Source organism: Eulemur rufifrons, chromosome 16, assembly GCF_041146395.1.
Source record: "Eulemur rufifrons isolate Redbay chromosome 16, OSU_ERuf_1, whole genome shotgun sequence".
Lineage (NCBI taxonomy): Eukaryota > Metazoa > Chordata > Mammalia > Primates > Lemuridae > Eulemur > Eulemur rufifrons.
In genome coordinates, this window is record NC_090998.1 from 81,079,930 (window position 1) to 81,102,561 (window position 22,632).

Below are 22,632 nucleotides of genomic sequence, written 5' to 3' on the forward strand. Positions count from 1 at the left end.
TGATAAAACCAAAATCTCCAAATGATTTACTGAAATGTGTTCTATTTCAATTTCCTGCCTAATCCAACATGTCCGTTCCCACAAAATTAGACCATATGTGTAGTTGTATAGGACCCTCCTAACTTATCTCTGGCTAACTTCTAATTCAATTTTGATAGCTAGGGGAAAATTACAAATATAGAAAACAGGGCTGGGCACAGTGGCTCACGCCTGTAATCCTAGCACTCTGGGAGGCTGAGGCGGTTGGATCGTTTGAGCTCAGGAGTTCAAGAACAGCCTGAGCAAGAGCAAGACCCCATCTCTACTAAAAATAGAAAGAAATTAACCGGACAACTAAAAATATATACAGAAAAATTAGCCGGGCATGGTGGCACATGCCTGTAGTCCCAGCTACTTGGGAGGCTGAGGCAGGAGGATCGCTTGAGCCCAGGAGTTTGAGGTTGCTGTGAGCTAGGCTGACGCCACGGCACTCTAGCTCGGGCAACAGAGTGAGACTCTGTCTCAAAAAAAAAAAAAAAAAACAAATATAGAAAAAAGGAAAGATGCTATAAGCATTCTTATTTTTAGGATATATTGGTGTTTTATAGGTGTCATAAAAGTAAAGAATTACTTTTAGAAAACTACTAATCAGCACAAGAAAATGGTCAATTAAAAGCCAACCACGAACTTCTGCATTAATATTAAAATGTAACATAATGTCTTTCTTCTAAATGAAACACGTTTAAAAGATCTGGTTAAAATAATATTTTGTATTAAAATCTGGACATTTCATAATGGGTATTGTGGTGAGGCTAAATAATGGCCCACAATGATATTTACATCTTAAACCCGGAACCTGTGACTGTTACTTTATATGGCAAAAGGGGCTTTGCACATGTGATTAAGTCAAGGATTTCGAGATGGGAATATTATCCTGGATTATTTGGGTGAGTCCTAAATGCAATCCTAGGTGTCCTTATAAGAAGGAGGCAAGAGGAGCTCTGGCTACAGAAGAGGAAGAGGCAATGTGACCACAGAAGCAGAGATGGAGTAGCGTGGCTGCAAGCCAAGGAACGCCAGCAGCCACCAGATGGAAGAGGCAAGGAACAGATTCTCCCCTGAAACCTCCAGAAGGAACCAGCCCTGACGACACCTTGGTTTTAGCCCTGTGTAACTCATTTTGAACTACTGGCCTTCAGAACTATAAGAAAATACATTTCTATCGTTTTAAGCAACAGGTTTGTGGTAACTTGTTACAGCAGCAGTAGAAAATGAATACAGGTGTATATAACATTTAAAAATTTTTGGAATTTTAAGCCCAATAAATGTCCATATACATTAGTACTAATTTTGTGATATAGGCATCCTACAGAAAAGTAAAGATTAACACAGCGAAAGGGGTTCAAATTGCTCTGATTCGACCTAACTGCCAAACATAACTATAATCTTTTGTGATTTGTGGCTTTCACCTTTTGTTATACTGCTGGTGGCATTTTTCCAAGTACTATTATATCATTTAATTAATAGCATTCTCACCCCTAATTCTTCTGGAAGATGTAGCCATTACAGTGACAATTTTTATGTATTAGCTGTTTCTGCATGAAGAACAAAGCAATGGGCACCGTAAGTTGCAAACAACTGTTTTTCTAAATGCCCTTTAATAACCATCAGAATTTTCTCAGGGAACAGACATGCTAGAAATCACTCTAACCTAAGATGGTACAGTGCTAAAAATCTCTCAAGCATAGTGACATTCAAGATAAATTTAGATTCCACTCACATCACCACATTAAGGCAGTGATATTCTAGAATGCCCTGTAAATAACCAGGTGGCATCCCTGCTAGTCTCCACAGGAATGAAGTAACCTGAGGCTGATTGCTATTTGCTCTCGTAGCTTCAACTAAGCCATCTTTTAAAGTTAACCTTGAAGAGTGAAAAATCAATCAACATTTTGCTTCTCAGATCTTGCCTAAAAAGAGAACCTAATAATTTCTCCAAATCAATACATATCATGTACATTCAAGAATTATATACCTATGTAGTTATAAATACTTAAGAAGCTTTTGAAATCCTCTTGAACTTATGCAAACAAAAACAAAGGGCAAGAACCATGTGTATAGGTATTCTAGTTACGGCCCGATGTCGAATCCTTTTAATAGCTTTTAAAGATTTCTATATGATTAAACATTACTATACGAATGTATAAATGCCTTTATATTTTCTCTGCAAGCCACACAAAAGTACATGATAATCCTGAGCTTAGATTACTCTCTAAACTAACTTTCTATTTCCTCTTCTATTTCCATTTGAAATAGATCTTTTCTAGCCATATGTTGCCACCTTATTTTTCTACAGTGGTACTAATTTCTAGATACCTTCTGCTAAGGCAAGATACCCTGCCAATATTTCTCCAATACTATGTCCTCGTTAAAAGGATTTTTTTGTTACAATCTATTGTATTATTGGACAGTTACTGTGTCAAAATCGTTCAGAGGGCTTATCTTGTTTTATATGCATGTAACATTTTCTGAATAACTTCTAATCACATTAATTGGAGTGCTTTCAAAAGGAATAAAGCATTTGGCGAAATGCTATTTATTAAACATTATATATATATGGCACTATAGGGTGCCACAAAAAAATTAAATAAGCAAAACAACAACACAGTTTTTTCCTCAGGAAGCTTATACCCTCGTAAGGGAAGGTACTACATTTACCAAAAAGCTATAATGACTGGCCAAACATAAAGAATGTCATAAGAGAAGTGTCAATAAAGTGCCATAGGAATTCAGAGAAGAAAACAGATCACATAAGATTAGGAAAACCTATAAATTTAGACTTAATAAATGAGAAGGATTCTGACTGGCCTTAACGAAAAGAAGGGATGAATTCGGGAGAGGAATGACATAAGAAAGAAAAAATAATCCAAAGTTGGTATATGAGATCAGTAAATAGATGAGTTTGGCCAGAGTAAAAGGTACAAGAAAGACAGCTGGGTGCAGCGGCACGTGCCTGTAGTCCCAGCTACTAAGAAGTCTTAAACCCAGGAGTCTGAGACAAGCCTGAGCAACACAGCAGCAAAAAACCCTGACTCTAAAAAGAAAAAAAAAGACACAAGAAAGGGAGAAGTAGGCAGGAGCTTGAAAAGGTAACTTTCTGCAGACTTCAGGGGGCCTAAATACCAGGTTAAAAACTTTTACTTTGTCTGCTAAGCAATAAAGTGTTATTCAAGGTGACTAGAAAAAATACATTCAATAGGAGTAAAGAAAGCTTTGGGCTTATTTGCTTTGTTCTTTTTCGGAGGAGTGGAGCAACAAAGGGGGAAAATTCCATATTTACTTCAGATATCAGAAATCAGCAAGTTTTAGCAGGAACTAAAGAAAGGTAGCACATGGAATGAATGTAGAGTGAGCCTTAGTACATGTGCAAAAGCTAAGAGGACATAAGGGGGCTGTTCAAAGTCATTTCAGAATATCCAAAATTCTGAGCATTATAGTTAAGATGTCTTTTTTTCTTGTATATATTTAAGGCGTACAACATGATGTTTTGATAAACTTAATACATAGGAAAATGGTTACTGCAGTCAAGAGAATTAACATCTATCATCTCACATATTTACTCCCCCTTTTTTATGGTAAGTGCACCTAAAGTCTACTCTCTTCCAGTGCACTATACAATATTACTAACTATACTCCTCATGCTGTACGCTAAATCTCTAGAATTATTCATCCCACATAACTGCAACGTTGTACCATTTGACCTACATCTCCCCATTTCCAGCCTCACTGCCATCCCCCATAACTACCGTTCTCTACTCTTTGTTTCTATGCATCTGACTTTTTTTTTTTAAAGATTCCATATATAAACGAGATCATGCAATATTTTTCTTTCTGTGTCTGGCTTATTTCACTTGACATAATGTCCTCCAGGTTCATACATGTTGTTGCAAATGGCAGGATTTCCTTTTAAAGGCTGAATAATATTCCATTGTAACTGAGCTGTGTATACGACAATTTCTTTATCTACTCATCTGTTGACAAACATTTGTTTCCATAACTTGGCTATTGTGAATAATGCTGCAATGAACATGGGAGTGCAGATATCTCTATGAGGTGCTGATTTCATTCCCTTTGGGTATGTAACCAAAGAGAGATTGCTGGATCATATGGTAGTTCTATTTTTAATTTTTTGAAGAACTTCCATACTGTTTTCCATAATAGCTGTACCAATTTACATTCCTACCAACAGTGTACAAGGATTCCCTTTCTCCACATCCTCACCAACACCTGTTATCTCTCGTCTTATTGGTACTAGCCATTCTAACAAGTGTGAAGTGATACCTCATTGTGGTTTTGGTTTGCATTTTCCTGATAATTAGTGATGTTCAGCACTTTTTCATATACCTGTTGGACATTTTTATGTCCTCTTGGGAGAAATGTATATTCAAGTCCTTTGCCCATTTTTTAATTGGGTTGTTTTTTAGCAATTGAGCTGTGTGAGCTCCTTATATATTTTGGATATTAACCCTTTATCAGATATATGGTTCACAAATATCTTCTCCCAACCCACAGGCTGCCTTTTCATTTTGTTGACTGTTTTTTTTGCTGCACAGAAACTTTTTAGTTTGATGCAGCCTTGCTTGTTTACTTTTGCTTTTGTTGCCTGAGTTTTTGATGTGATATCCAAAAAATCATTGCCAAGGCCAATGTCAAAGAGATTTTCTCCTATGTTTTCTTCTGGAGTTTTATGGCTTCAGGTCTTATGTTTAGGCCTTTTATCCATTTTTTGTTGATTTTTCTGTATGGTGTAATATAAGGGATCCAGTTTCATTCTTTTGCATGTGGATATCCAGTTTTCCCAACATCATTTGTTGAACAGACTATTCTTTCTCCATTGTGTCTTCCTGGTGCCCCTGTTAAAAATTAGTTGATTGTATATGCTTGGTTTTACTTCTGGGCTCTCTATTCTGTTCCATTAATCTATGTGTCTATTTTTACATACTGTTTTGATTTCTGTCAGTTTGTGATATAATTTGAAATCAGGAAGTGTGATGCCTCCAACTTTCTTTTGCTTTCTCAAGATCACTTTGGCTATTTGGGGTCTTGTGTAGTTCCACATGAATTTTAGGATTCTTTTTATTTTTTTCTATAAAAAATGTTACTACAATTTTGACAGAGATTGCATTGAACTGCATACTGCTTTGAGTAGCATGAACATTTCAACAATACTAATTCTTCCAATCCATGAATGTGGGATATCTTTCCATTTATTTGTGTCCTCTTCAATTTCTTTCATTAATGTTTTATAGTTTTATTGTAGAGATATTTTACCTCCTTGATTATATGTATTAATAGGTATTTTATTTATCACACTGTGGTGTATCACACTGATTGATCTGCATATATTTTTTTACTTTTAGTTTAAGCTGTGTTCTATATTTTGTTGGTTTTTTTTTTTTTCCAATAGATTTAGTGGTATAAGTGGTTTTTGGTTACATGGATGAATTGTATAGCAGTGACATCTGGGTTTTTAGTGTACTTGTTACCTGAATAGTACACATTGTACCTACTGGTAGTTTTTCTTCCCTCACTTACCTCACACCCTCCCCCTTGATTTGTATATGTTAAACCAGCCTTGCCTCCCAGGGATAAATCCCACATAGTCATGATGTATGATATTTTTGATATATTGTTGAATTCAGTTTGCAGTATTTTATTGAGAATTTTTGCAGCTATGTTCATCAGAGACATTGGCCTACAGTTTTCTTTTCTTGTAGTGTGTTTGTCTGGCTTTGGTATCAGGGTGATGCTGGCCATAGAAAATGAGTTTGGAAGTGTTCCCTCTAGTTCTATTCTTTTGGAAGATTTTAAGGATTGATACTAATTCTTTGAACGTTTGGTAGAATTCAGCCATGAAGCCATCTGGTGCGGGGCTTTTCTTTGTTGTGAGGTTTTTAATTACTATTTCAGTCTCTATATTTGTTATTGGTCTATTCACGCTTTCTATTTCTTCGTGATTCAACCTTGGTAGTATATGTTTCTAAAAATTAGAAACATATTGGTTATCTACTTTGTTGGCATAAAATTGTTCATAATAGTGCCTTATAATCTTTTTTTTATTTCTAAGGCATCCATTGTAATGTTTCCACTTTCGTTTCTGATTTTATTTGAATCTTCTCTTTTCTTAGTCTAAGGTTTTGTCAATTTTATATTTTCATAAAACCAACTCTTAGCTTTGTTGACATTCTTTAGTTCTTCTGTGTTCTATTTGATTTATTTCTGCTCTGATCTTTATTTCCTTCCTTATGCTAACTTTGGGTTAGTTTATTCTTCTTTTTCTAATTCTTTGAGGTGTTACGTTGTGTTGTTTATTTGAGATCTTTCTTCCTTCTAAATGCAGGCACTTACCACTATACACTTCCCTCTTACGACTACTTTTTTTGCGTCCCTTAGGTTTTGGTATATTGTGTTTACATTTTTGTTTATCTCAAGATATTTTTAAATTTCCCTTTGGATTTCTTCTTTGACCCATTGGTTGTTCAGGAGCGTGTTAATTTCCACATATTTATGAACTTTCCGGTTCTCTTCCTATTATTGATTTCTAGTTTCATAGCATTATAGTTAGAAAAGATAGTTGATATGATTTCAGTCTTCTTAGATTTAAATCTTCTTCTTCAATCTTCTTAAAGTCTTCTTTGTTAACACTCATTTTGTGGCATAACATGATATATTCTGGACAATGTCCTATGTGTGCTTGAGAAGAATGTATATCCTGCTTCTGTTTGATAAAATATATTGTATATATCTGTTAGGTCCATTTGGTCTAAAGTGTAGTTCAAGTCCAATGTTTCCTTATTGATTTTCTGTCTGGGTGATCTATCCCTTGTTGAAAGTGGGGCATTAAAGTCCCCTACTAGTATTGTATTACTGTCTATTTCTCCCTTCTGATCTGTTAATAATTGCTTCATATATTGAGGGGCTCCAATGTGTACATATATATTTACAATCGTTTTATCTTCTTGATGAATTGACCCCATGAGACTTTTCTTAATGTCCAGTTCTTTGAGCAAAATATAATACATGGCCTCTATAATCAAAGCCTATAGCTACCATGACATCCTCTTTTTATTTCTAAAGACTGCTAAGTGTTTTCAATATATTAAATAGTGCAGGAATTAAACTTTGTTTCCAAGAGCCAGGCTTCTCAGCATGATGAATGCGGTCTTAGAATTTAAATATGCCTCTTCCTAATCTTTGTATTCAGAATTAAAATACAAGGCATCCAACTGCTGATCTTATGAGGCCCCCTAGTGTTCACAACGCAGATACTTTAGCAATCTGCACACACAGGCACTCCAGAAGCACTTTTAACTGTTAGATTAACTGTAGAATCAATCTGTATCCCAGTAAAAAATATCCTTAGGGGATTCAATGATACAGATGAAATATAAAAGATCCCATTTTAATTAATTCATCTGGAATTACTTTGAGCCAACTTTCAGAAGACAAGTAAAGGCCCAGAAAATCCTAAGCAGTATTTAATAGTAACATTACTTTTCAAAATTATGGTCTGTGATAGTAACATTCCATTTTACTTTTTTACTTCTTGATCCAGTTGAACTATGAAAGCACCATCATATAACATTCAAAATATTGAAAGCTTTGGATGGTAACACATTATGATCAAGTCTTTATAAGGAGAGTTTATCACTTGTATAATTTAAAGAATAAAATTTAAAAAGTCAGCACACATTATTTTCCTCAACAGTTGTTTGTCTTCTAGAATCTCGTAGTACTTAGTCTGTACCATTATAACAGTTGTCATATTTATTATGATAACATTCTTCAATGGCATTCTCTTTCTTACTTTTTTACCACTGTGTCTTCAACTGAGGAGACACCTGGTATTTAGCAAGCAGCTGAGAAATGTGTTACACATGATGTAATGGCAATTTAAACACTTAAGTCTGCAAGTAATATACCTTTCTTTTCCATGTATGTAGGGGAACTCATCCTAGAACCACTACTAACCCTCCATCCCTATGTTAACCTTCTATGTCCTCTTATTAATATTAGGAAGAAACCTTCATCCTCTTCTGTTCTTCTTTTCCTCTCTCTAACCTCCTCCTCAAAGTGGGAGAGACTTATCTAATTGGTAAGATGAGGGAAAGGGGCACTAACTCATGCCTAATAGTGCCCTTACTGGCTTTCTCTTTGGGGAATCCAGCCTTTTGATGACAGTCTCCCTTCCCCAGTGCAGTTAACAGCCTATTCCTATGGGGTGAGCACTGCAAGTTGTCCAGCTGTCTGCCTGTGAGTGGAAGGGTGAATTTAATAGAGTAGGAGAAGAATATTAAGCCACGTTTTCTAATACCAGCCATAAGCTAATATTTCAATCCCTGACTTTAGCATCTATTTCTAAATTGCATAATAATTTAGAGAAGGAAAAAAGTATAACCAATTTATCATCCCAACGATATAAATTAGAGCAGATTTAAGATCATCCCTTTAATAATATAACTCTTCATTTTCTGTGCTTTTTTTGAGTGGGAGAGAAGGGAATTGAGCATCACCCTGAATATACATGAACATGTATTATTCCTTGTATAGTGCACGACAATAACAAAAAGCCAAGACCTTTGGGAACAAGATCTTCTATTAGATCTTCTTGGGAACAACATCTTATACTTTAAGTGATGCATCTTTACCTTCTAAATGAGAAAAATCTCCTTGAGCAGACATATCAAGTCTTATTAAATATTGTTTTTATGCCACTCACTAAATAACTTAAGGCAATTTTATATACTAAATGAAGCTTCCCCCGATATCTCTGAAAGTTGTAGAAAATTATTACCTTTGGTAGATTAAAGGCCTTCCTTTATTTCAAGAACGTAAGTCTGAGACCCTTACTGCTTTGAACTAAATGTACTTTAAATTTATTTTAAAGTATACTATAAATCTGTATAGAACTCATGAAAATATGTGGGGTATGTGAATGTTTGCCTCTGGTTTGGCTTAGAAACTATCTTTTTTTTTTTCTTATATTACTTTGGGTTTCTGTTTTCTTTGTATATTTTCAGTTTGGCATCTTAAAAAAAAGAAAAAGAAAGAAAGAAACCACAATCAACTTTTAACATTTAACCATTGCTCACAAATCATATTCATTTACCATTGACAGTAGTCTCAGAGTACAAATTTTCATTAAAACAATTCATTAGATTCTATAAATACTCTATCACTATTTATCAGAAATTATATACAGAAGATGACACCAACTTCACACGGCATTCAGGTTAATTTTCATGGTGACTTTTTTTCTTTTTGTTAACTGCGAAGAGGCTACTAATTGGTGTGGTATGTGATGGGGAAAAAAAATATTCCATTGGGAAATTTCAAGTACCACAATAACCTTATATTCTGAGAAGTTAGTTCAATACACATAACAGAATACTCTAGGTCAACTCCTAGCCGGCTACAGAGAAAAGGGTAGAAATTATAGAGTATGACAGACCTGGGTTCAACTTTTCCATCAGTGGTTGTGTAAACTTGGGTAATAAACATAACTTCTATGATCCTCAGTTTTCTCATCTAAAATTAGAGGTAATCTTTATCTTATAGAGTTTTAAACTCTATGAGAACAGAAAAAAATATGTGAGAACCACAACACGTAGTAGGTATGCAATAAACGGTAGTTATTCTAATCAGTCTCAATAACAGTTCTAATACAGTTGAAGATCACCATGGATTCACGGCATTGCTGCAACAATATTTATTTTAAAAGACTCTGAATAAAACATAATATTTAGTTTCAAGTCAACTTACCAAGACAAGAGTACAAACCCTGACTTATCCAAGCCAATATGGCAAGAGTTATAAGGTCACCAAAACTAGCAGCAATGGGTGTAGCAACATTATCAGGATTTATACCAGTCTTCTTTGAACCAACGATAACTCCAACCATTATTATTCCTAGAAGAAAGAATGTTAATTGCTTTTTATGCTATTATTTAAAGAAAATCAATCAATCCCCCAAATACCAAATATGTAGGATAGACAAACAGCATTTCAGTTCCAGTTAGATTATTTAGATAAGCTAACTAAAGCAAACAAAACACTTTACCCTCCAGCTTTGGCAAAATGCCTTTTAAGAAACTCCCAAGTAGGGATCTTAGAAGACTTAAGAAGTTCAATGTTGCATCTAGAGACCCAAAAGCCAGTAAAATTATGTTAAAGCTAAAATTTCAAATTTAGTGACATGTGTATCTTCTATGTAATGTATTTGTGTGTATCAAATCCAAAGATTTTAATTTTAACTTTCAAATAAAGTATGAAAACATAAAAAAAAAAGGTGAGTCATATTTATATGCATAGCAGCTGGGAAGAAGACCAACAAAAACAGATTTGTTCACACATGGTAGCTAGAAATACTTGCTTCATTTTATTATTTAAAAGTGTTGAAGTATTAAAAAACAGGACGTAATTAAATTTTAAACACTGAAGGCCACTGAAGGCCACAAGAAATAGTCTTTGTAAAAGATATTCTTTAAACCCAAATTTTCTGTCTATAAACCTATAATAAGAGAACAAAAGATGAAAATGTTGACTTTGTACTTAATACTTTTGCATCCTTATTTTCTTGAATCATACAAATGGGAGAAAATGACACAATTTATATGCATACCCAATTATATAGATTTTCTCATGCCGACACATTCATTAAGAGGATGCAGTACAGAGAAAATTTTAAATGTTTAATTTATTTATGTGCTAACCATAAATCAATATGGAAACCCTCAATATGGCTATGGGAAAAAATGAGCAGAATCTCACTGCATTTTTAGAGTAAAAATGACTCTAAATGCTTTTATTCCAGCACATTTATTTTATAGATAATAAAAATGAGGTCCCAGGGGGTAGGGTTTAAATTCTTGCCTAAGGTCACATAGCTTGTAAGTGATTCTCACTCAATGTTTTTTACTCTACCGCATAAAGCCAAAATTTTAAAAAGTAGAATTTTTGTCTTACATCAGACAATGCTTCACATCTTAATATTCTAGAGGCTTTTTCAATCACTGGACTTACCTTTCCCATAATGTCATTGTAAAAAGAAAAAAAAAAGCAATCGTAGAAAAGTCTTAAAAATATATTATGCAGTTATCAAACAAGATGTGACTGTATGGAGTTCTTTTTCCAAAACATTTAAAGATCTATATGGGAAGTTCTCCTATACACCGTACCATCTATATCTTTTCAGCTGAAACAAATATTTCACATGTATCATGGTCCAGTGGAAAGAGCTGGGTATCAGGAAACTTGAGTTTTAATTCTGATTCTGCTGTTAACAAGCTGATGGAATTGGACAAGTCACCTTACCTGTCTGGGTCAGGTGACTATGAAATACGTTAGTACCTATGAAATACGGTTAGTAGTATCTGCTTTACACATTAAGGTGGTTATAAAGGTCAGGTTGCCATAAAATTAGAACACAGATTATTCCAAGTAAGAAGTTTTAAACAAATGCATTTTAAAAATCTGAATTTTTGATAGTTTTGAAAATCCTAGATATTTCAAATACTTGTTAGACTGAAAAATTTTAAACAATACTTTCTAAATGAAACAAAATCCGAAAGAAAACAGAAGCAAATGAGCCTAAATAAATGGTGTACTGATGCCAAAACTTTCTTTTTTTTTTTTACTAGAAATTTAATTTTCTAGTAGCTTAACTTCATTCTGCTTTGGCCAGGGTTAACTCCACTCACTTCTATATAAAGACCAGAAACTATCCCTAATGTAATTTAAGTAGAAAATCAAAATTCTTTGGAAGTCATATCTTAATTTAATAAGATTCCCTAAATTCCCAGAATCTAACCAGAAAAAGTTAGTTACTTTGTATAATCACCTTACATAACAATCTTCTATTTTTACTTTGCTGGTACTATAAGGTAGAGAAGATAACAAATATGAAATAAAAATAACCAAGTCTTTATGATTAGGATTCCATAAAAAGCTAATTCTCTAGTATAAAGTTCATATTAATAAATAAATATAAAGAAAGATAGCCCCACTAAAAAGTTGTAATGTAGTTCATTTTTAAAACCTTCTGGCTCTTTAAAATTCTATGGCCAACAATATGCTGTCTTAAGCATAAGGTTATATTTATATTGCCACAGAAACAGGGAAGAAATTGTCTTTGGAACCTGAAACTTAAAAAAAAACATTTAACAGAGGGACTGCTTTTGAAACTCAGAAATTCCTGGAACACTTGTTGTTACTCAAGTGACAAGCCAGTAAATCCCCTGCATGGTTTCCAGAAAGGAGTTTCTCAATTAATTGAATTTACAGAAACAAATGAATGTCTAGGCTATTTTCCTGATCTTTTTGGGCAACTATACCAGAGTATCAAAGACCAAGAGACAATCTCAGAAAAGACTGTCCTACATTAAGTTTTATAAATAATGAAATATAAATATATCTGGAGTAATTAAAATATTTTTGAAGTTTGTAGACAACATTTTTTCTTCTGTTTTCATAACAAGTGTCATTTAAATAAAAGTAGATAAAAATCATCTTCACAAATAAATATTTTAAAAGTATAAGACTATGGAGTAGACATTTATAAATTCACTTACCCTGCAGAAGAGATGCAATGAAGGCAGTTGCTACACTGCTAGAGCACAAAAGTATGGAATGATCAAGGTAATATTTTCCCTCTGGAATCCAGCCCAATATAATTGCTGCCACAGCTGCTAGAAAACCAACTACTGTTGCCTGAACCTAAAAAAATTTTACAAAATCCAACTGAATTATTGATTTTAAAAACACATTTTAAAAATCTGATTATGTAAATATTACATATAAAAAGTGAGAAAATTCTTTCACTGATTCCTCATCTGGAAAAAAAAGTAAGAAAAAATATTGCATATAGTAATTGAGCTACATTATCTTTTAAATTAGCTATTACTATTATATTTTAGTTTTAACATTGCCTAAGACTGTGAGTTCTGAAACTGCCCTGATCTGGTGACAGCAGGTATGGAATGGGGTCTGGGAACCTATTTTTAACAAGTACCCCAAGTGATGTTGAAGGTATAATCCACAGATCATCTAAGAAAATACCACCTTCAGACTGAGAAGTACCCAGTCCACATATCTGAAGTCTGACTTTAGAGGGAGTGTTGACAAGAGATTGGATTTTTATAATAGAATGATGGGAGTTTGACTCCTGGGTCTACCACTTAATCTTAGAGCAAGTTATTTAAATTCATTCATTCAATGAGTATTTATTTAGATTCTACTACGTACAACGTGCTGTTTTGACGTTGTGCTACAACAGTGGTCAAAATAGATTTATTCCCTGCTCTCAGAAGGCTCTCGGTCAGTGGCAGAGACAGACATTCAAAAATAACCACAACTGTGATTGGTGCTATGGAAATTTCAGTCCCTAATCTTTAAACTGACAATGATAATATCAAACTTTGAGATTTAAATTAATTATATAAATAAAATACTTCCAACAGTGGTGACACAAAGCAACACCCAAAAACCTGCAACTAAGAAAAGTCACACTGACTGCAAGCTCTGAGACTCAGATTAATAGAATGTCAGAACTAAAAGAAATCCTAAGGCATCCATCATCTATTCCACTGATTCTTAGCTGTATTTGTGTCATGGACTCCTTTGACAATCTGGAAAAAAAAAAAAAAAAAAAAAAAACTCTATATAATAGAGATCCTTTTCTCTAGAAAAGCACAGAGGCACTCAATATTTTGAGTAGAATTTCTTGGCATTCAAAGACTGTCTGAAGCCAATCTACGTACTAGAAGCCAGGGCTCCAAGTGAAAAACTCCTGTAGTCTGACCTTGTCACATAGTAAATTAATAGAAAAGCCAGGACTAAAGAGTCCAGATACCCTGGATTGCAGCCCCATGACCTTGTATTATATTAATAGCTCCTGTTGATGTCACCCATAGATTCAGAGCTGAGGGTCATGCCATAAGCACCATTATGGCTGTAGCAGTTGTTGAAATATTTCAGTATTTTCATATTGGTTAATAAATAACATGATAATACTTTTAAGCAATAAAATTAATTTATAGTATAAATTCTAGCACTGTGATTCCAAGTCTTTTCTGAGATGACACTTGAACACAGAGCTAGAGAGCCTGTTGCAGACATCCTGTGTAAATGTATATATCTATCTATTTCTGAGGAAAGGGAAGCACACAGCTGAGATGAGGAAGTCCTATTCTGTATGATTCATTGAAAAATGACTAATTGTACCCAAGAGAAAGCAAAGTCTGGGTCGAAGTCGTAGCTGGGGAAGTTCATAGGAGCCATAGGCCTGAAAAGACGTTGGTACAGGACATATCCTCCTCGTAAGTAATGGTCCTCAGATGGGACCAGGGACTTTGCTTTATTTGACTACTTATGCACTGGTTGGTGTGGCTGCTCTGTGTAATCATGAAGAAATCTGTGGCAGGTAACCTACCTGGGATCTCATTGAACAGCCAGCAGAGCACACCCCTGAGTAAGAACATGAGCCTCCTCTGTCCTTCTCCCCTGTACCTCCATAGCCAGTCTCCAGGCAGAGGAGCCTATGCCAGCCCCCTCCCCCAACATACACACTCATCTACTCCCTCACAAGCTTTAGCAGATGAAGCCTCAGGGAGAGAATAGCCTCTTCCCCAACCCCAACCCTACCACTTCAGCTTCTTCTCTTCTTGCTTTTGTCTACTGGTAACTGGGCTCCAACCAATGGCTGCCTCCCTGGCTGGCACCAACTGTGTCCTGATGGGCCTGCTTGGGGTTCCCTGTTCTTCATTCATCCTTGGTGGAGTAAGGCAGATAAAGACACATGCCTTGGGCTATGGCAGCTAGGATAAACGAATCCTCAGCCACGTCTGGCTCCCATCCTAACCAACAGTTGCAGGGAGAGAGGATGATAAGGGAAGAATGAAGACTAAAAGTTGGAGGAAAAATTAAAAGCTGTGATGGTAATTATTAGAATGATGGATAAATAATTTACACTACAACTCATATTACTTTGTAAGATTTTATGGTATTTAAAGAATAAAATGGAGTATGTTTTCAAATTTTTATTTTTATTCATTATTAATAGTACCCTATCATTGTTAAATATTTTGATTATTACCCCTGCAATTTCAATCTGTAAAGGATCTTAGACATCTCTAATGGGATGCTGTGATTTAAAAGAGGAAAGTGAAACCCAGAAAGGTTAAATTAACAAAGGTTATATAGCTGGTTAATGTTAGAGCTGAGGTTAGATCCCAGATTTTCTTATTTCCAAATCCGTGATCTTAGAAGCAGTTGCACAGGTATTTTAAAAATTCCTTTATTTCTTTGTCCTTGAAATGCATTACATGAAATTATGTTCCTTTAACCATGTTCTCAATATTATGTCCCAGCTGAGCTAACATCAAAATTAGTGTGCGTTCCCTAAGCTCACACTAGCTAGAGAATTACTAGGGGTAGCTGCAGTCGTCTGTCTTGGAGATAGGAGAGGGTAATTGAAGAGGAAGAGGAGATACTCACTTGAGATTGGAAAGAGCTGTAGATTACACACCATCCATGGTTTAGTGCATATGTAATTGGTAATTTAATGTATTTGTTTATATTAACACTGGTAACATTAATAAATCAAGGAAAACTCAAGTTAAACAAATGTCTGACCATAATATATAGAATAGAGCTCAGTTTAATTAAACACATAATTTACTTTTTAAAAAGTAGAAAAATAACACTTAAACAATGAAGTGTTAAATATTTATTTGTACAAATACTAACACAAATTCTGGCTCTATCATAAACTTTTTTTTTTGAGACAGAGTCTGGCTCTGTTGCCCTGGCTAGAGTGCAGTGGCTCATCATAGCTCACGTAACTTCCAACTCCCGGGCTCAAGTGATCCTCCTGCCTCAGCCTCCCAAGTAGCTAGGACTACAGACGCATGTGCCACCATGCCCAGTTAACTTCTTCTGTTAATATTTTTTGTAAAAACAGGGTCTCACTCTTGATCAGGCTGGTCTTGAACTCCTAACCTCAAGTGATCCTCCTACCTCAGCCTCCCACAGTGCTAGGAATATAGGCATGAGCCACTGTGCCCAGCCTATCATATACTTAGGATAGAAAACATTTTGTGTCTTTTTCCCATATGTTGTATATTATATATTTTTCCTATTTATAAAAACTTAATCAGTTTCTAGAGAAAGAATACATTTCAAAGGTCATGGGTATCCATTTATTTCATTAGTTTTTTCAGGATACTAAATAATCATTTTGGTGTTTCCTGAAACAATTAAATGATAGACTCATAGTACTAAAATTATACCAATCTTACTGGTAACACCCAAGATCTGTAAATTCAGTAACTGTTAAAAAAAAAAATGTGTACCACTTACCTGTTTTAAAGCCAAGTTGCCAATTATTAGGTTCCACTTTTCAATGGGTGAATCCATCTTCCCAATATTTACCTGTTAAGGTAGACATTTTCATGTATCACTGAAAAAATCTATATGCTTTCTACTCTGTTTAAACAGCACATGAAGCCTTAACATCTTTACTAAATCTGATAAGCTCACATTGCACTTTGACTATAATTCTGAATTCACTACCAGTCTTGCATCTAACATTCAGCTTGCCTGAGATGTTCAGGAAAAAAATGTTTTCGTTTACTTAACTATCTTACAAGAACTAGTGGACCAGTTAGTATTATCCACCTACTTACTGATATTATCTTACAACTAACATCATCGGGTATCATTCTAACGTGCCAAATTTTGTGTACTAAGGCCCAATATAAATAATTACATAATTTTGAGCTGCTGGCATTTAATTCCACATCATCAAACTAATCTAACTTGAAGAATTATCGACCAAAAAATCAAGATATAAATAAATCATTAATATGTACATAATTTATATTTGAGTCATGACTAAAACTGTTAGCAAAATTCATTCAGTTCACAAATAAATTTTGATCGTGTTCCTCAACTATTTAATTGTATACATCTTTCTGCTAAATGGAAGAAATATGCTCCAAAATAATATTATTCACACAACTGAACTGCTCTGTAAGCTAAATCATATTTCTCAACCACTTAGGATTCAAAAAATGTATATCCAAATCTGCCAAGTTTTTCTAATGCACTCGTTTGGAAAGCAATGAACAATTATTAGTAAAAATACTATATTGAGCTGTGTTTCAATTATTCCTCATCTGCTTGGCCATGGAAGATTTTCAAATCTAAAAAAAAATCTATAGGTGAATGGGTAAAGAGGGAGGTACATAAGAGTTGTTACTTATGGGTAGTTTTAACCAGGGACAGACTAAAGGTCAGAGCTCACTGGCTTTAGGCCAGCAAGTTAATGCTAGGTCATCATTTCTTCTATCAGTGTGGAAAATAGATTCTATTCTGCAATCACACTCTGGACTTTAGTCTCAGCAAATGCAAATATTGAGATTTCTTATTGTGTCAGAATAATTATTCATGCAGTCATTATATATTTCTTTACTAAGCTTAGGAATCTAAATTATTGATGACATTAATATTTGTAGCTCTAACAACTGGGGCTTTGCTCAAGTGAGTAATAAGGTACAAGCAATGTTTAAAGATCGAACCTACCCCAGGTTTAAAGTTAAAGAAATAGGTATGAGTAAAATTAGTGTTACTTTTCAATAATTCTTAGAAAAACATCTTTAGCTATAGGAAGCAATCTAAAATAATTCCACAAAAAAGGACAAGACATAGACTCCAGAGTTGCTGGAGTCATATGACCAAGGGAGACATATATACAGTAGGGTCTAGGAAAAGATCAAGAAAGGAAGGGGTGACAGAATGAATGGGTGCTAGGAATCAGGTATACAACTGTGCCAGATTTACTATTAATAGGTACCATCACCACTAGTCCCTTTTTAAGGCATGGAGCTACATTCCTCAAAATCCCCTTCCCTATAGCTTCAGGTGACAGTCTGCTAGTGAGAAGAACTTGCCTAAGATTTGGAAATTGCAAGTGAAGCAGAGGCCATTATTTTTGGAAGGTGTCCAGACTTCTTCACTGTAAGGGACATGTGGCTTTCTTCCTCTCTCCAGTGCTTCAAACAGCTTCTCTGTCTTTCCTACCACAGATCTTCACTTCTCCAACTTCCTCCACATTTGTATAAGCCCAAATTTCTATATTAAATTCCTTATGGATATAATACATACCATGACTATCTTCCTAACCAAACCCAGACTGACAGTACAGCCTTGCACTACTGAATTAATCTCTTTTATAAATGCTGAAGATCACACTCTGTAAAGTTCCTTCCTGATCTAGAGGACTCTGAATCTGCAATCCTATTAGTCTAAGATAAAACAATAGCAAAGTAAAACAAAGTATGGGTGTGAATAAAAAATAGAAAGTAGAATATAGTCATAAATAATAACTTTTTTTTTACAAAGAAAAGACTTTTAGAAGTAAGGATTTGTTAAAAGGTAAACTGAAGAGAAATGTTGCCCCAAATTTACCCCAAAACAGGTATGGCATACTGGGGTGTAGGTGGATGTATGGCAGGACATAGGAAATTGACTTCATTGCCTCCATCTTGTAAAAACTGTACCAAGAATTGGGCTGAAATGTTGACTTTTTAGGAAAGAAGAGAGCAGAGGTGGCCAAAACCTTAAGATGTATTATGTTTGGCCAACATGGTGGTTTTAAAAATTTTTAATTTGAATGCCTTTAGGTGGAATCTGCACATTCTAGTTTTATAATCCCTACGCCCACCCTTTGCATAAACATGTTACTTATCTGACATTGAGGCATTTGAGTTATAAGCAGAAATTAAGATTTATTGGAACAGAATATAAAAGTGAGTTGGGATAACCTTGAAATTGTTGATTTACAAATGTAGTTACTCCTTGATACTAGAAAAAATTTTAATGTGTAAATACTTGAAACAAGGGCAATGAAAGTCCACACTGAAGTATTGGTCTTAAACAAATGTATTACATACATGTGCCAAAAAATAGGTATATATAAAAAAACAGAATAACCACTATTATTTCCGGGTGATGGGTACATGGATTTCTATTTTCTTCTTTGTTCTTTAGTGAATTTTTTCAAATTTTCATCACTGAACATGTAGCACTGGTATAATCAGACATCTTATTTAAAAACACATATTTGCAAAAGACATATCTAATAAAAGATTGCTCTCTAAAATACATAAAGAACTCTTAAAACTCAATAATAACAAAATAATCCAATTAAAATGGGTCAAATACCTTAACAGATACCTCACCAAAGAAGATACATGAATGACAAGTAAGCATATGAAAAGATGCTCCACATCATAGGTCATCAGGGAAATGCAAATTAAAACAATAAAATAACACTACATGCCTATTAGAATGGTCAAAATCCAGAAGAATCTGACAACACCAAATGCTAATAAGGATGTGGAGCAGCAGGAGCTCTCATTCATTGCTGGTGGGAATACAAAATGGTACAGCCACTTGGAAAGATAGTTTGTCATTTTCTTACAAACTGAGCATATTCTTACCACATGATCCAGCAACTACACTCCTTGGTATTTACCCTAAGGAGTTGAAAACTTATGTCCACATAAAAACCCGCACATGGATACTTATAGCAGCTCTATTCATAACTGCCAAAACTTAGAAGCAGCCAAGATGTGTTTCAGTAGGTGAACAGATAAATAAACTGTGGTATGACTGGATAATGGAATTCAGCACTAAAAAGAAATGAGGTATCAAGCCATGAAGAGACATGGAGGAAAGTTACATGCATACTGCTAAGTGAAAGAAGCCTGTCTGAAAAGGTTTCATACTGTATAATTCCAACTATATGACATTCTAAAAAAGGCAAAACTATGGAAAGAGTAAAAAGATCAGTGGTTACCAGGGGGTAGGGAGAAGGCAGGCATGAACAGAGAAAGTAACAGAGGATTTTTAAGGCAGTGAAACTACTCTGTGTGATGACGGTCTCAAAGCCAAGAGTTATGCAAATTTCAAGTACAGAATACTCAGTTAAAAAGTCTAGAGAAGGTGAGGCTTTGGGGATGTTGCCACCAAGAAGTCAATAACCTAGAGTTGCCTTAACAGCCTACAGAGTATCAGAATTAGAACACACCTGACAACGATTCTCTAGAATTCTGTAAGAACCATAGTACTCTGTCTGGCAAACTGGAGATGGAGTTCTCTAAGCAATTAGAACACTATAAACTAGAAGTATATACCATGTTATCAATGCTTGATGCCACAAGTTACTACTTTTCTATCTACTAATTTGTTCACTTTTACCCCTCTTAGATCCAGAGACAAATTTGAGTGGCTATTTTTTTGTCTTTAATTTCACCTAATCCATCAGCCAATTCTGTCAATTAGTTCTGGACTCCAACTACTTCTCACTACATCCACTGTTACCATCTTGATCCAAACCAACAACATCTCTAGCCTATATTATTGCAACAGACTCTCAACTGGTCTCCCTGCTTCAGTCCTTGGCCCCATATACTCATGTCTCAACACAGTCAAAATAATCTGTTAAAAAATATCTATCAGGGCCGGGCGCGGTGGCTCACGCCTGTAATCCTAGCACTCTGGGAGGCCGAGGCGGGTGGATTGCTCAAGGTCAGGAGTTCGAGACCAGCCTGAGCGAGACCCCGTCTCTACTAAAAATGGAAAGACATTATATGGACAACTAAAAATCTATATAGAAAAAATTAGCCGGGCATAGTGGCGCATGCCTGTAGTCCCAGCTACTCGGGAGGCTGAGGCAGTAGGATCGCTTAAGCCGAGGAGTCTGAGGTTGCTGTGAGCTAAGCTGACGCCACGGCACTCACTCTAGCCTGGGCAACAAAGTGAGACTCTGTCTCAACAAAAAAAAAAAAAAAAAAAAAAAAAATATCTATCAGTTCATATCACTCCTCTGTTCAAAACCTTCCAATGGTTTCTCATCTCACAAAATAGCCAAAGTCCTTACAATGGTCCATAAAGCCCTACATAATTTGGCCCCTGGCTAGTTCATTAACATCATCCTCTAAAAATTCCCCCCACACACCCCTGTTCCCAGCCCTGCTGGCCTCTATGCTGTTCATCAACACAGTGGTTTTCAAACTTTAATGTATATCAGAATCACCTGGAGAGCCTGTTAAACTATAAATTACTGAGCTACAACCCCAGAGTTTCTGATCTAGTAGCTTTGGAGTAGGGCCGAGAATTCGCATTAATAACCAGGCGCTGATGCTGCTGATTAGAAGACCACACTTTGAGAACTATTGATCTAACATATCAACAACAGTCCTGCCTATGGCCCTTTGCATTGCCTGGGACATTCCCATCTCGACTAGCCTCAAAGACTCACTTTTTTATTTCCTTCAGTTTATGACTGAAATATCTTCTTCTTCTTCTTTTGTGTTTTTTTTTTTTTTTTTTTTTGACAGAGTCTCGCTTTGTTCCCCAGGCTAGAGTGCCATGGCGTCAGCCTAGCTCACTGCAACCTCAAAGTCCTGGGCTCAAGTGATCCTCTTGCCTCAGCTTCCCAAGTAGCTGGGACTACAGGCATGTGCCACCATGCCTGGCTAATATTTTCTATATATTTTTCACTGTCCAGCTAATTCTTTCTATTTTTAGTAGAGACGGGGTCTGGCTCTTGCTCAGGCTGGTCTCGAACTCTTGAGCTCAAACGATCCACTCGCCTCAGCCTCCTAGAGTGCTAGGATTACAGGTGTGAGCCACCGTGCCCGGCCTGAAATATCTTCTTATCAGTGGCATAATTCTAGACCTATGAAAGACAGCAACTGCACCCTTGCCTCCCCAGAGAAAGGCCCAGTTAGATCACCTTGCAGTAGAGACCATGCTGGATAAGCTCCTCCCAGGTTCTGAGCTTCTAATCAGCCTTGGAGTTTCCCTCTCTTAAATATGAACAGACAAATATATATAAATAGACATTTGAGAAAAATACCTAGTACAAAATATAGACACCACGACAAATTAATGTTAAAAAAAGATTAAGATGAAATTCACCTTTATTCAGTTTTAATGGTAACATATGATCAAATTAAACAGCAAATTTCATTTGCAGCATATTCTTTATATTCTTTTTTAACCAAATTCCCTACAGCCTATTTCAAAATGGACTGGCATATTTAATCCATTATTTGAATTTAGACAAATGCTGGATAATGCTCAAGAATAATGCTTTTGAAATATTTTCTCTGAGGTAAGCTAGCCAAAATTTCACTTTTCCTGGCAAAGTCATCGAGTTGCTTAAATGCTTGTGTGCTTAACTATATTTATCAGAACAAAGTTCATTTTCCAACAAGTGAAACTAAAGCCACCTTTTAATTCCCATTCTAATAACTTTCTTCTCCCTCAAATGTTGTCACTTTTGTTTTTCAAGACCTCTTCTTTATTCTCTTCTCCTGCCAAAAAGCCTCTTGGCTTGAGTCCTACCTAGGCAATCCACCAGTTCTTGTAAGATAATGCAAGTGGGAAAAGATGGGAGATGAAACACATGCATAAAATTTCACTAATTCTCAAAAGCTTAGTAAGACTACATAAAAGGGTTTTTTGTTTTTTCTTTTTAAAGATAAAAGCTAGAGGTATACTTGACACACATTCCGGCTAGATACC

The 22,632-nt window shown here is 35.3% G+C and overlaps 1 protein-coding gene across 3 annotated transcripts in view; it reads right to left on the minus strand.

The window, feature by feature from the left end:
- SLC41A2 (solute carrier family 41 member 2) overlaps positions 1-22,632 on the minus strand; it is a 114,091-nt gene that overhangs the window by 56,180 nt on the left and 35,279 nt on the right. For all 3 annotated transcript variants that reach the window (XM_069489777.1, XM_069489776.1, XM_069489778.1), the window contains exons 4-6: positions 16,396-16,467; positions 12,609-12,753; positions 9,802-9,948 (exon numbers count right to left, since the gene is read on the minus strand). In XM_069489777.1, the coding sequence (XP_069345878.1) occupies positions 9,802-9,948; positions 12,609-12,753; positions 16,396-16,467 (364 nt within the window). The remainder of the gene's footprint in view (positions 1-9,801; positions 9,949-12,608; positions 12,754-16,395; positions 16,468-22,632) is intronic.